Source organism: Pteropus medius, unplaced genomic scaffold, assembly GCF_902729225.1.
Source record: "Pteropus medius unplaced genomic scaffold, Ma_sr-lr_union100, whole genome shotgun sequence".
Taxonomy (NCBI): domain Eukaryota; kingdom Metazoa; phylum Chordata; class Mammalia; order Chiroptera; family Pteropodidae; genus Pteropus; species Pteropus medius.
In genome coordinates, this window is record NW_024347791.1 from 2,294,974 (window position 1) to 2,310,445 (window position 15,472).

A 15,472-nucleotide genomic window follows, 5' to 3' on the forward strand; every position below is an offset into this window, starting at 1 on the left:
ACATTCCAAAAATAAAAAAAAACAAAAAAAACCAACAAAAGTCCAAGCGTAATGATTATTTTGTGCCAGGCATTATTACTGGTAATGTTTATTCAGAACTTTAAGGATGCTCACACACTAGGAGAACAATACTAAATGTTTATCTACAGCTCTGCTCATGAAAACCTAAAACAAGGAAATGAGAGCGACAAACGCAAAAAACGCAATGGCCTGAGCATGGGATCACAAGTATTTGAAACCCTTAGATCCGAACATTTATAAAGCAAAGGCCGTCAGAGCCATAGTCCCAAATGCTAACAATGGCCCTCTTTCCTCTCTGTTTTTTAAATCTTTCCCACATCTCCCGTGATATGTCTGACCATTGTACTGTTGGAGGAAAAGACGCCTCCTTTTCCTTCCTAAGGTCATTCTTTATTTTAGGTATCCCAGGTCAGGGACGCTATTGTGAGAAGAGAATTCTAGTAATGACACAACAAGCTTTTGGCACATAGATATTTATTTGACCACCATGTATAATGAGAAATTAGAAATGATCTAAATGTTTCTGAAAGGGGAGGGCCATCCAGGGCACTCGTTGTGGCTTTTCATGATCTATTTTCTCCATTCACAAGCCATATAGTTCCCTAGCAACCAGTGCAGGCAAAGGTATGTGACCCAGTCCTGAGGGATCAGAATGGGTCCCTGGGCTTTTGTCCCGCCCCTTTCCAGCGGGGAGGGGGTACACCTGGGGCTCCTGGGGCCTTACTTGCGGGCGGTGGAAACCTGTCTGAGAAACGAAAAGACAGGCCTGATGACATCATTTTTACCTTCTGGCTCTAGACACACCTGAAGCCCACCTGTACTCCTAAGCTTTTTAAGTACATGAGACAATAAGTTCCTTTTTCTGCATGAGCCACTTTGAGTCGGTTTTGAGAAAGAGTGATGACTAATATCTGTCTACTTAAAAGATTGTACATACAGTCAGGAGGATATTTTGCCACCTCAAAAACAGCATCTATCAAAACAGTGTAACGTGGAATGGTAGGAAACACTGCTAAGTGAAAACAGCAAGAGAGAAAGTTATAGATCTGCAAGGCAAACGAGGGCATTGAGAATGAGAAAGAAAGCTCAGTAGGTTGCAGAAAAAAATCCATTTTAGAATGCAGCTTGGAGGCAGGGGCCCCAGCAGGCAGTCTAAAGACGACTAGGTAAAGCCAGTACTTGAACCCCCAAAGCAGGAAAAGCACAGGAAGAAAATCCCGCACCAAAAGAGCAACGGTTGTCACCCTTGGTTAGTGCATTATTTCTTCCTCCCTATTTTTTCCTTTCCTGAATTAAAAAAAAAAAAAAATGTACATTTAATGTCAATGAACTACTTTCAGAATAGCAGCTAAAATAAAGCAAAACGACCAAAATGCGTATGTTTAAGATAGGGGAGCTCGAAGCCTAGAGAGTTCTTACAGGTTCTGGTGTCCTAAGGCGTTCCAAGAACAGGGTTGTGGGGACAACAGGGCCTCTCACCTTTCTAACGGAATCTGGTTGAGCAGGTTTCAGTGACATTCTTTTGTGGGCAAACAAAGGAGGATCTTACCAAGTGATTACTGCCCAGGTCAGGGAGGAAGAGAGCAGAGAAGCAACTGAAGAGGCTGTAGAAGAGAGAACACAACATACCCTGTGAACGATAACACCCCTGGAGCCGCCATTCCAGGGGAACCGCCCTGCACGTCCCAGGCCTCAGATCTCGGGAATGTTGAAACAGGGCAAAATAATCTTTAGACGGGGCCTAAGCAAACTTACACCCCCAAAAACTGCTTACGGAGATAACAGTGATGCATGCAAGAGAGGGTGAATCCCCCCCAGTCGAGATTCAAGTTCGACAGAGAGGAGAGAGAGAGAGAGAGAGAGAGAGAGAATGACAGAGAGACAGAGACAGAGACAGAGACAGAGACAGAGACAGAGAAAGAGTTAGTTAGTTAGTTCTTTTCCGAGCTCAGGAAAGGATTCAAGCGCTCGCCAGAGTTAGAGTCAAAAGGAAAGCTTGTTAGAAAAGGGATAACGCTCCATAGACACAGCGTGGTCTCCTCTCAGAGACAAAGAGTGAGAGAGCCTGAGAGGAGCAGAGACACAGAGAGAAAAGACTGGGAGAAAAAAAGACAGACAGACAGACAGAAAAGACAAAGACCCCGAGTGTTCAGAGAATTCAGTTTATATGTCATTCTTAGTTCCTATAATCACAGTTTACGTCGTTTCCCTGTTTTCCTTTGATGGTATGGGTATATAGCGTGAAAGCTAAGGGCATGTAGTGTGAAAGCATGGGTATGTAGCGAGGAGGCCTGCTGGCAATCCTCGGCGTTTGGTCCATGGGTTCTCCGTGGTTCGGGTCCCTGGGGAAGGTTTGTTTTGTGTGGGGTACCACTCGAAGACTCTTTTCCCATCATGGCGTGGGTCAATGGTTCATTAATAATCCCAGCAGGGTCTTCTTTCGTTCCCTGGTTTCCCGTGGTCTGGCACATTGCAGGCTCTGAATACCGCTTGATTTAACATTTAATTCTTGCGGCTTCCTCCCTATATTAACAAGAAAGCGGTGCTTACGACGGCCGGACTGATGACAGAGCTGAAAATGGAAAACATTGTCTAGAATGAACATCACTCCGTTATGTTATCTGCACCAATAGAAAGTTGAAGGAATCACATCCTTCCACTGATGTGATTGTCCCCTTCTCTTTCTCATAAATACCCTTCGCCTCTGTCTCCTGACCGGGACATCATTTTGACTTCTGCCTGAATTAATGATTCCAGAAGAGCTAGTCTTATTGATCTCAGGTAAACACTCGTTTGCCTCTCGCTTTGACAGGGCTTTTTATTTTCAGGTTAACACCCTTCTGTCTTATCGTCAGCACTTAATACAGAGCCCCGCATGAGACAACGCGGAGCGCTCGGGTGGGGCATGGCGGCCAGATCCGGGCTCCCCAACTTTGTCATCTTGACGTTACCTCCACCCAGCTGGGAGAACGTGGCCAGTCTCGTGAGCCCCCTGTCTCAGTCAGCGCGAGGCCACCACCGCAGACTGCAGGGCCGAAAACAACGGGAACGTATTTTCTCATAGTCCCGGACTTGTCTGCAAGTCCTGGGTCGAGGTGCTGGCCAATTCAGTCCCCGATCAGGACCCTTCCCGGCACGCAGGTGTCTACCTTCTCGCCGTGTTCACACACAGCCTTTCCTCTGTGCTGGTGCAGGTAGAGAGAGATCATTCTTGGGTTTCCTCTTCCTCTTATAAGGACACCAGTCCCACGGGATTTATGACCCAGCCCCTATGACCTTATCCCCAATTACATCCCCAAAGTCCCATCTCCAAATAGTCACACTGGGCTTAGAGCTTCAACATATGAATGTTAGGGGGACACATTTCAATCGCCATGGCTCAGTGCTCTCTTCTGTACAACTGGGAAGATCTTCTTCCCAGTCTGGGGGCCTCGAGGAACATCAAGGGAGAAATAAAAGGCATGACCGAGTCTGACCAAGACAGGCGCCATCATCTCCAAGAGTGTCTGACACCGTTTGGACCTTCAGGGCCACCGTACACCCCATGACCTCAGAAACATCCATGCAAACTTCACACATTCGCCGGCTTCTTTAACACCCTTCCCATAAACCTTGGTGCCCTGAAGCCCCAGTTAAACCTTCTCCCTCCTTCCAGCCCCATCCAAGGGTGAAATTACAGCCTCACCTTCTGCTGCAGGCTCTCATAGAGCTGGGTGAGTTCTGTCAGCTTCCTTTCCAACTTCGAAGCCCGGGCCCTCAGCTCTTCTGCAAGCTCCGTCTTTGCTCCTTCCTTCAGTTCCCCCAAGTCCTTCCGGAGGGTGTTCAGTCCATGCCGAGACTGAAGCCAAACATCGCACTATTCAACAAGCGAGAACTTTTGGTCATCGCCAGTACTGTACCCCCAAAGGCCTTTTTCACCTGCCTGCTCTTTTGGGCTGAGACTTGGCCAGTGGTCAGGAGACGCTTGGCAGCAGTGGCCAGGTGTGGGTGGGCTCTGGCTATCTGAAAGGCCCTCAAGTTCTTCTGGATATCCTCGATGCTTCTTTCATGGTTGTAAAGAGACTTCCCCATCATCAGGAGATCAAATACCTTCTTTATATCCTCCTTGACGTTTTGGTCACAAGTGGACTCTTGGCTGCTGACCCGAGCTTGGACTTCTCTATTGTGAATGTATTTCACAATGCTGGTTACGGTGCTGGTGACCCCAGCTACTGTCCCCAAACCACTACCAACAGCAGAAAAAATCAGGCTTCCTCCTGCTGTTGCTGGAGCGAGGGCCAAACCCAGGATGCTCATTGCTCCTGAGACGACAGAGATGGAGTTGGTCACCACGTTGGTCTTGGTGAATGTAGTGTGGATTTTGTCGATGTGGTCCGCAAGGGCACGGTATTTTCTTATGGCCCTTTCGAGTTCCCCTTTAAAGTTGGGAAACTCTTCCAAAAATATTTTTTCTTCAGCCGTCAGATCTCTGCCTTGTTGCTCCACATCCTCACACAGAGCGATGTCATCCTCGTCCCTGTGGATGAGTGAAATAAAGATTTTTGCTTCTATCTCCCAGATGGGAAAGCCAAACTCTGAGGCTCGCGTGGTTCCCAGATGTTCGTGCCCCTCCTGACTTTGAACCTCTCTGCATCTCCCTAACTCTTCCAACACCTCTGGCCTGGCCCTGGAAAGTCCCAGAGAGTTGTTGGGAACTGCTGGTTCCATGAAGAGAAGAAACACGGAGAAGAAGCAGCATTTGAGGGGACCCAGGGAAGAACTGCAGCCTTGGCCAAAGAGGTGGAGAAGGTAGATTAATCCTGAGGGACATTTTCAGCCTTGTTCAGAGAGACTATGAAACTCTCACTGGGAAGAGGCGATGGGGAAATGCTAAGATCCGAGTCGAGATAAGAGGCTGGGACTAAGGGAGGGAGAGGTCTGGGAAAAGTAGGAGAAAGAAGAAACCAGGTATGGGGCTGGAGTTCTGTATACCGGAGGTGAGCCGGAGGGAGGAGGCTCCGTGTTGTAATGTGCATCCTTCACTTCGATGGCCTGGAGTTTGGCTACTACCGTGTGTCTTTGCTTCTATCAGGAGTTACGTCGAGAGGGCCAAAGTAATGATCACTCATGTTCTGAACGTTCTCCTTGGCACTTGGCCAGCTTTATTGACCCCCTCAAACAGATAGGATTGGTCCTTCCTGGAGGAAGTTAAGAATAAAGGGGTCCACGTCCCTCCTTCCCCAATATCTCATAGTATAAAATATCAAGGGATCTTTGCCAGCTCAGCTGGCCGAGTGTATCCTTCACGGGAGAGCAGTATCGGAGCAAGAGCAAAGCCTACTCCTTCAGGTACTTTCCTCATGCCGAATGCCACCGGTCCCTTTCCTTCAGGGTGAAATCAGGAGGCTTGGTGATGACACAGACTCTCTGGCTCGGAGGAGAGGATCAGAGCTGGAAGGGACCCTGGAGAGGGCCTGAGCTGCCTCCTTTACCTGTCAGTGGGAGGGACGGAAGCCCAGAGAGGAAAGAGGACTTGCCCAAAGGAACACACGCGGTAGAGACGGAGCTTGGAATGGGGTGCCGAGCTCCGAGACCATCAGTGTCTCCAGGTATCCCTCTCATCAGTCAGTTGCCAGGGGCTTGCAGTGGGGAAAGGGAGGGATGAAGGTGAGAAGAGTGACCCTGCTGAGGAACCCCAAACTTTACAGACGCTACCGCCCAGCCCACCCTCATCCCGCTGTTTGCTCAGGTTTGTCGTGACAAAGAGCAAAAATAGATACGTTGCTGCAAATGTTGACAACATCACTTGGCGTTAACTCTCAAGTTTTATTTTTAATACTGTTGATTGCTAATGGAAGCTTGGCTTCTTATGTTTTTTAACTAAACCAAATGCCTCGAATATGGACACTTTGGCCTCAACACATCCTGTATTAGGCAGCCATGCCTACTGACATAGTGTCAGATTGCAGTCTGGTTCTATGAAGTACAACACACTTGGCTTTACCTAACTCAGCGAACATCCGTTGATTGTCCACATTGTGCTGGGGGCTGGCGATTTGGCGTCTGCTGACTAACAGGTAACTGGGATTAACTTCATCCACGCAGTAGCACCACAGGGCTTTCTTGGCGATATGTGAGCCAAACACACTGAGCTCCTGTTTCACGGGCCTCATAGAGGTGAGGTCCCCAAGGGCGACAATTTATGCCCTTGGAGTCCCATTGCCCAATGTCATATACCTGACTAGATTTTGACTTGCTCTCCAAAATATTTGGTTTACCCTGTGGAATATTTTTTTCCTAGGAGACTATATCTTCGTACGTGTGGTGGAGGCCGGTGGGAAGACAGGTCCCATGTTATGGTCGTAGGACCCATTTTTCATATATCAGCAGAAGTGGCCCGTTCCTTCAAGGACAGAACGGTCTGGGTTACCTTTGCAAATCAACACCAGCCTGGTCGTCCAGCAGCCTCTGCGGCACCAGGGACGTGCTCATCTTGTCCGTCAGAGAATTACAGGTGTCCTCAGGAGTCAAGTGATTTTCTGGTTGGAAACATGGAAAACAAGGTTTCTGCAGGTGCCGTGAAACCTCATGAAATTCAAGTGTGAAGGGATTTTTGATTATGTGAAATCAAGTTAATAATGAAACGCTTATGTGCTAAGTATTTGCAAACTTTTGGTTTTACATTTTATATTGAGGTATAGCTGATAAATGATAAGGATGCAAATCGAAGCCCTTAGCTCAATAACTGTTGACACATATATACACCTGAGTAATCACCACGCAGATCATGATATAGGACAGAAGTTTTCCTGGAAACGCCCCCAGTCAATACTCACCCCTCCCCAGAGGTAACCACTATTCTGAGTTCTATAACCACTGCTTAGTTTGCTTTTTCTTGAACTTCATAGAAATAGAGTCATTTGCTTGGCTTCTTTCACTCAATATGATGTCTGTGAAATTCACTCACATTGTTGTGAGTGCCGGTTGTTTTTAAAACGGCTGCTATGCAGTATTCTATTATACATATGCTACAATTTGTTTATCTATTCTATCAGTTGATATATTTGGGTTGTTTCCGACCATTGGTTATTATGAACAAATTGATTATAATGATTAAAAGATCATCTTTGCAGGGCAAGGCAACAGTTTATAGGTCCCTTTTGTATAAATTATATTCCCAGGGACAAAATAATATTATGGGAACTGCAAAAGGCCCTGTCTGACCATACAAGTGGTACCCAAAATCCATCCCAGAATCTACTCAGTGGTGAAACCTGGGGGCCAGGGATGGGGGAAGTGCTGTGTCTATCTGGAGAAAAAGAACACTTTAATTGATTGATTGATTGATTGATTGTCATCCATTTAGAAAGCTATTTGTCCATAGCTATATCCATCCACTAGTGAGTGGGATTTTCCAAATAAGCACTAAGGCACCATATGGGCGAGCAGTGGCCCAGATCTAACTTACATGTTAAAATAATCGCTTAGGCTGGAGAACAGACTCCAGGTTTGCAAGCAAGGAAATAGGGAGACCAGTTGGGGACTATTGCACTAGTCGAAGCAAGAGGTGACAGCCGCTTGAATCAGGTTGGTAGAAATTATAAGAATGATTGGATTTCAAGAAATCCATAGGATTTTTCAGTGGATGTGGGATAGGGGAGAACAGAGTCAATGACTCAAGTTTGGGGTCCTGAAGGACTGTTACGGTGAAGATTCCATCTACTGAGATGGGAAAGGTAGGAGGTTTTCTGGGCACGTAACAGAGCTCAGTTGGGGCGGGTGTGGTTAAGTTTGAGATACAGTTAGATATCCAAGTGATGTTGAACAGGCAGTGGATGGATGTCTTGTTCTGGGCGGGAGATTAAATTTGGGAGCTATCGGTGTAGAAAATCGTTAAAGCCACAACATTGCATGTGAACCATAGGGAGACAGAAATAATAAAGGCCAAGAGCAGTCCGAGACCGAACCCTGGAGAAAGCTAACGTTTAAGCCAGGAATAAGGGGAGACAGCAAGAGACGGAGAAGGAGCAGTTGGTGAAGGACGGGAGAACCAGCAGTGGCATTCTAGAATCCACGTGCACTGTTTGTGTGTGCTGGCCCTGTCTTGGCGTATCCTTGTACTTTTAAACGTTCCGAGTCACTCTGCTTTCCATCGTTCTCTTACAAAGACATCAGCTGAATTCTGCTTTACCCTTTCATGAAGGTGGCCGGGATGGAGGAAAGTTTACCTTGGCATCTTATCTGAGATGCCCCTGTTGTTGCCTTGTTCAGAGGGGTGTCTTTCATCTTTCCTGTATTCAGAGTGACAGGGTGTCTGGCCGAGGAGAGCTGTTTTGCCTTGCTGGAGGAGAACAATGACCTTAGAATTCGGTTAGAGACAGTACGGGAAAGCAGAGTGGAAGCTTCTCTGTCACTTACCGGTTCTGTGATGTTACGAAAATTCACTCGCTGCTCTCAGATTCTCTTTCCTCACCTGTGAAATAGTGAGAAAAATGCCTGTCTCAGTAAAGATGATGGAATAGTAGTTGCATCTATGAAAGAATAACACATGGGGTCCTGGTGATGGAGGGGTCCTGTATCTTAATTGTGGTGGTGACCATGCTGATCTGTGTGTGTGAAAAATTGCTTAGAACTAAGCGCGCACACACACCGCACACACACACACACACACACACCCCAAATGAGTGCAAGTAGAGCTGGTGACATCTGAGCAAGGTCGGGGGTCTGGGTCCATGTCGTTTCCTGGCTGTGCTGTTTAATACCACGGGTTTGTAAAAATGTTACTGGTGGAGAAACTGGGTAAAGAGGATCCTTGAGATCTCTCCGTGCATTTCTTACGACTGGGTGTGAATCTATAATTATCTCAAAATTAAAACTTTAAAAAAACAATGGCACACAACTCTTCGAATGGCCGAAATCCGGAACACTGACAAAACCAATGGCTGGCGAAGATGTGGAGCCACAGGAACTCTCATCCGTTACTGGTGGGAATGAAAAACGGCACAGCTACTTCGAAGGTCAGTTGATCAGTTTCTTATAAAACTAAACATCCTCTGGCCATAGAAGCCAGCAATCACGCTCCTTCGTATTTACCCAAAGGAGTTGAACACTTACGTCCACACAAAAACCTGCACGGGCTGTTTATAGCAACTGTATTCATAATTGTCAATACTTGGAAGCCATCGAAAGGTCCTTCAGTAGGTGAATGGATAGATAAACATGGTCCGTCCAGACAACGGAATATTATTCAGCGCAAAAAGGAAATGAGCTATCAAGCCATGAAAAGACAAGGAGGAACCTTAAACGCATATCACTAAGTGAAAGAAGCCAGTTTGCAAAGGCTACATACCGTGTGGTTCCAACTCTATGACATTCTGGAAAAAGCAAAACTTTGCAGACCGTAGAAAGATCCGGGGTCGCCAGGGCTGGAGGGGAGGGAGGGATGAAGAAGTGGAGCAGAGAGGACTTTTAGAGCATGGAGACTATTCTATTGGTGGATAGAAGCGTCATTAAACATTTGTCCAAACCCATAAAGTGTGCTACACCAAGAGCGAACCCTAATACAAGCTATGGACTTTGGGTGATAATGATGCATCAACATAGGTTCAGGAGGGGGTGGTGATAATAAGGGAGGCTGTGTGTGGGGTGGGGGGTAGGGGTGTGTGAGAAATCTCTGTACATCTCTGCACCTTCCCCTCAATTTTGCTGTGAACCTAAAAGAACTCTAAAAAAATAAAGTCTATTTAAAAAAAACAATAAATAAAACCAGCCATTGCAAGCAGATACCAAGAAAGGTAGCACTGTAGCATTATTCATAGGTTGTTTTTTTTTTTTTAAAGTCTCAAAGCTACCCGAATTTTGTTTAAAGTAGACTGGCTAAATAAATTAAGGTGTCTCTAGCAATGAAAGTATGCAGCTGTTAGGCCAAATGAGGCAAATCTATACGAACAGATGTGGAAAGATCTCCAGTACACGCTGGTAAATGCAAAGGCAGGGTACAAAGGCTGCACAGAGGCTTCCACGTGTATACAAAAAAGATGCCTGTGTTTGTGTAGAGAAGAAACTAGTTAATGCTGATTGTTAAGGGGCAAGGATGACAGGAAAGCTTCCTTTTCACCGTCTACCCTTTCATACTGTTCGTATCAACGATTTTTGCCATGTGCCTACCTGTGAGACCAAAAAAATTTAAAGACTGTTTCTCTCTAGTAATGGGTTGAACGATGTGCACTGCCCCTTCCCCCCAAGTTCATGTCCACTTAGACCCTCAGAATGTGACCTGATTGGAAATGAGTCTTTGCAGATGTCATTAGTTAAGGAGCTTGAGGTGAAATTATCCTTGGTTTCGAGGGAGCCCCAAATCCAAAGACTGGTGCCTTATAAGAAGAGGAGAGGACACAGAGAGACACAGAAAAGAAGGTGATGTGGTGACAGAGAAGCAGAGATTGAAGTTAGGCTGTCACAAGGCACGGATTCCCCAGGGCCACCAGAAGCTGCAAGAGGCAAAGAATGACCGATTCTTCCCCAGAGCCTTCAGCGGCAGCTCGGGGCTGCCATCTCGGCTCTGGGATGTCTGGCCTCCAGGACTGGGAGAGAATATGTTTCTGTGGCTTTCGTCCACCCAGTTTGTGGCACTTCGCTGGTGGCGGCTCTGGGAAAGGGCACGTCCCCTTTCATCTCCTCCTCTGTGTTTGGCACTTGGTCCCAGAGCTTAGGGCAGAAACAGTATTTCCTAAATATCCCTTCTCTCAAGATCCTCTTCCTTCCCCGTTCCCTCTCCCCATTCTACTTAAAAACAAAAACATAACATATTTCGAAGGGACGGAAATCGTAACTCTTTTTTCTAATTATTTCGTTAAATACAGATTTACTATAGAAAATTTAGAAATAAAGAGTAAAATTCATCTGTACTCTCACCACACAGAAATAAACAGTCAATATTTTATTTTACAAGCAAAAAAATGTAGACTCAGGCTGTTCATAGAGTTTTGTGTGAATTTTTGTCACTTAACATAGCAGATCCTCATATTCTATAATAGTTTCAAACAGATATTTAAAGCTATGTAATGGATGTGTTATTACGTATTTTCTAATTCCCCTGTTCCTGAATCATTGGATTGCTTTCACTTTTGGTTTTTGCTTTTTGTCGTGTGTGTGTTTTTTTTTTTGTAAATACTTTTTGTTTTATAAAGAATTTTTGATCGTTATAGAAATGTTCGTCCACATGTTTGGTTATTTCTATGGGATAGTCTTTGTGGTCGAATTAATGCATCAAAGAAAAATAAGGTTTTTCCTCCCTGGTATATAAAGCTAGGTTTGAGAGATGTGGCTGCAAGGTGCCCATGGTCTGTAAAATGACTCATCTTTTTGTGCTCACTTGTGCCAGACATGCCTCTAACTATTTTATACATCTGCAGCCCTCTCAATGACCCCCTGAGATAGATGCTAATATTATCCTTATTTTACAGATGAGGAAACTGAGGCACCAGGAGGTCAGTATCATGCAATTGGTTAAACGGAAGAGCCCAACGTGATTCCAGCTAGGACAGCAACATGAATCCAGAACAGCGGCTCTCGACAAAGGGTGAGTTTTCCCTCCAGGGCGTACTGATAATGTCTGTAGACACTGAGGGGGGAGGGGCGTGGAGCGCGCACTGCTACTAGCTTCTAGTGGGTGGAGGCCAGCGATGCTGCTAAGTGACACACAGGACAGTCCCCACGACGCGTGATTCGGTCCCAAACGTCAGTGGTACTGAGGCTGAAACACCCTGGTCTAGAGCCTCTTTCTTTACCAGCACCCTGGGATGCTCCCCCGCATTTTTCATATTACTCCTTAGTCCTATCAGAGGAAGGGCAAAGGTGACGGCCCAAAGCTCTTTGATCCTATCGTCCCATCCCCTTCCTACGGACCTCGGTGGACCGAGAGGCCGGCTATGCTGGGATGGAGGGGCAAGGATTAGCGGCATTATGCATTTGAGAGCTCCTGTTTCTGACAGTCTTTGCTTGCCTGCTCGGGGAAGCACAGAGCCCCGCCGAATTCTGCAACAATCCCTTCCCCCTCAGACCAACTCCCTCAAACACACAGTCTAAGTGAGAAAGGAGGCTTACTCTGAAAAGACGGCTTGGAGATGCTCCCCAAATAAACTCACAATCCAGGAAACACCAGGGGGTGGGCAGGTTGGCTCTGCACCTTAGAACGTCCAGGGAAATGCCTGAGGCCAGTGAAGTCCCTACATTCTGGGGGGCAGCCCTTCTTCATTTAGGGCCTTGGGGTCCCCAGCCAACGGAGGGGAAGATGTAGTTTGGTTGGTTGTATCACAATCTTAATCATGTTTCTATTTAAACTTCAAATCACCAATGAGGGAAAGATTCCTGTCCCAATTTATCAGTAAAGAATGTGAGCTTCAGACCTTCCCAAGCTTTCAAAGTCAGTAACTAGCAGGACAGGAGTTTGAACCCCGGTCGCCCTGACGAGCTCTTTTTCTGCATCCGACCCCTTAAGCACATTGTCTTTCGCGGGCCCCAGAGCAGCCCCCCTCCTCTGTCTGCTGTCCCACCTGCTCTCCAAGAAGCTCTGTAGCCTCAGGTCCTGATGGAGAAGAGGACTCCACGGGTCTTCTGTCCTCAGCGCTCTGGGGAACTCCCAGTCCAGCAGGAGACTGCGAGCATCTGGGCTGCAGAAAGACAAATGGGAAAGTAAGAGTCTCCAGCTGGTTTTGCTAAGCAGGCGGATGCAGCTGGCCTCTTCTGGGCAGGAATTGCAAAACTGGCTGGATTCATGATAAGTTTCTAGGCACAGAGAAGCCAGTGCTCATAGCAACACTTTCAGGAAGACGGGGGATTTCTGAGAAATGGCTTTCCTTTTTACTTTCCCTTTTGATTCTTTCTCTGATAGGTATGCAGTGAAGAGGGATGGCTGAATCAGTCACAGGCTGAGTCTCTCCTCTCCCATTCCTGGCTGTGAAATGGGTGGGTGGGCAGGCAAGGACTCTGAAGGCCAGCAGAGCACTTGGAGCTCTGTCACTGAGAGCTGCTTCTCCAGCTGCCTTGGCCTCAACTCCCCATCTGCGAGATGGGTATTAAAACAGCTCCTGGGGCACAGAGCTATTGTGAGGAGCCATGAGCAAGCCATGTGACGCTGACGCTCGGTGTGGAATGAGCCCCCAGCAAACTCATCATGGACAGCTGTAATGATTGTAATGATTGTTGTCACATCACTGGGAGGTGGACATTAAAGCTCTAATACCTGTTATCTGAATTGGGAAATGCAAAGTGCTCTGAAAAAGGAAAGGTTTTTCCGTTATTCCTTGGGTAGTAAAACATGATCTGAACCAGCGCAAGTTTATAGTTTTTATGTATCCCATTAAATTTGAATATTCATTGTTTCACCGCAGAAATATTAACAGTGGGATGTTATGTAATGTGTAATATCGGCACCTTTCCAAAAACCGAAAGAACTAGAAACTCCGAAACATTGAAACCCATCTGGCTCCAGCAATTTGAGATACAAGATTGTGGTCCCGACTCTCCCATTCTGCAGATGAGAAAACTGAGGCCTCAAGAGGGTTTGTGGCCTCCCTATGGCCACATGGCTAAGAAAGGCAGAACCAGTTCTAGACTCAGGGCCTGTGGGAATGAGCCTATACTGGGACCTGGGGCCGTGTAATTCTCATTTACAAGCCCAGAAGTCCTCACGCCCTCTCCCGAGCCCTCTATGAGGCCACAACGGGAGCTGTTGCCTTGTGGAAGATGTTGCCCACCCAGCCAGTCTTGGCTTTGCAGCGGGGGTGCTGACTCACGTCCCCTGGGCCCTGTCAGCAGGAATGAGAGGCTGGTGGGCCACTGAGCCTTTCCAGCCCTGCATCCCAGCCTCCCCGACTTTGAGGCAGAGGTGGCGAGCTGTCCGGCCTTCCTGCTGTTTTCTCTGGCAGCAGATCCAGATGTTGTGGCTTCTCCTCTGCCCTGGGAGCCTCAGGAATCAGGCTGGCCACTGGATTATGGGTAGTGTTTACACCACAGCAGCTCCTGTGAAACGACAGCCCCAAGAGAGGCTGGGTGAGCAAAATAACCGGTCACGTGAGGGAAACGTGGCTCACGTGTGAGACAGAGAACAAGCCTGCGCCCTATGCACTCAGATGAGCAGAAGGTTGGAGTCGCTTCACATCCTAAAACTCATCGACCCTCCCTCAGGGCCCTCGACTTGCTGAAAAGAAACAAACCTGCCTTAAGGTACCTGCCTCCGTCTCTTGTGACTTAAAACACACTCTTTCAGGTAAAGTCAGTCATTTGGGGGTGAAGGTTTAGGCAAACGCAGCTTCAGTTTTCTATCAGGGCCTTTTCTCTTCCCTTAAGGGTTTGCTGTGCTCCAAGATGGCCTCTGACCGCAGGTCCCTGTGTCGTCCCCCTGTGGTCTTACTGGCATGCACCGAGGCCTCCTTTGTCTCGCCTTCCCACGGGTGTCCACTGCCTCCTGCTGTTGAAGCCTGCTCTCTGCCGGCTCCGTGGGGCCACCTCAGCTCGGAGGAGCGGCCGGCAGGTGTTCTGATTTCAGCCACACCTGCATCCTCCCACCCCTGCCCTGGGGACAGGCTCCCACCTCTCGGAGGTCCCCAGCCCTCAGTCTTCAGCCCTCTCCCACGACTTGCTCAGGCCCTGGAGAGCTGTGCTGGGGGCGAGGAAGGACTGGACAGGGCCGAGAAGGAGGGATGTCGACAGAAGAAACATCCACACCTGTAAAAAAAATTTATGCGAGTTTATTTGTGCCAAAAAACTGACGGCAAATGCCGGGGCCCGAGAACGCAAAGGCTCTGGAGAACAACAGGTTCGCAGCTTCTTGTATGCGTTTGGTACTGAGGACGAGACAGGAAGGAGGGAGAAGGCGGGGCCGGACTGCATCGCAGGGCAGGCAGCAGGACTCTGCTCGCCTGAGGGCGGCTCCCGCTTGTGTCAGAGGTGCCTTAACCCACATGCACAGAAACAAAAACTGGACGGGGCGTGCTGAAGGCAAAGACAGGCGTTTTACTACGGCGACAGGCCCGCGGCGTGACTCCCCGCCACGACCAGATCGCCCTGTGAGGTGACTTTCTGTAGAACCCCTGTCTCCACGCACAGGGAGGTGGTGTCTCAGGCCCTCTCTCTACCTAACCAGCCACATGGTGTCCTGCCCCGGCCCAGCCCTCTCTGTCCCAGCTGCCTTCTTCACCCACTGGGTCCTTTCGTGCCACGTCAGGCCGCAGTTTGGCCACGACGGGGAGGAGCTGCAGTTGGGATGCTGCCTCTGACGTGTCCCTCCGTTTGCTCGTGTTCCCAGACTCCGCGCCACGCTCCTGCTCCTGCGGTGGGGACGTCCGTAGGTCATATCCGTTTCTCCCCTCCCCGAGGACTTGTGGTCCTTTGCTTATTCCTTGGGTGATTCAGCGCCCTGGGTTAGCCACAGACAAAAGAGGTCAGGGAGGAAGGACAATTTACAGATAAA

At 48.0% G+C, this 15,472-nt stretch overlaps 1 protein-coding gene and 2 long non-coding RNA genes across 3 annotated transcripts; 1 reads left to right on the top strand and 2 right to left on the bottom strand.

Moving 5' to 3' along the window:
* Window positions 1–478: 478 nt before the first annotated feature.
* Window positions 479–1,909, bottom strand: LOC120614880 (uncharacterized). Its single transcript, XR_005656104.1, has 2 exons — window positions 1,501–1,909; window positions 479–766 (listed from the first exon to the last, which is right to left on the bottom strand). It is a non-coding gene; the product is annotated as an uncharacterized LOC120614880 (long non-coding RNA).
* Window positions 1,910–2,169: 260 nt separating this feature from the next.
* Window positions 2,170–13,781, bottom strand: APOL6 (apolipoprotein L6). The gene is given in 7 exon segments (XM_039877817.1): window positions 2,170–2,544; window positions 3,707–3,846; window positions 3,849–4,537; window positions 6,431–6,539; window positions 8,229–8,341; window positions 8,419–8,473; window positions 12,555–13,781. Coding segments are annotated over 5 exon segments (1,017 nt in total). The 5' UTR covers window positions 8,287–8,341; window positions 8,419–8,473; window positions 12,555–13,781; the 3' UTR covers window positions 2,170–2,523.
* LOC120614882 (uncharacterized) lies at window positions 11,361–13,332 on the top strand. Its single transcript, XR_005656107.1, has 2 exons — window positions 11,361–11,581; window positions 12,500–13,332. It is a non-coding gene; the product is annotated as an uncharacterized LOC120614882 (long non-coding RNA).
* Window positions 13,782–15,472: the final 1,691 nt, after the last annotated feature.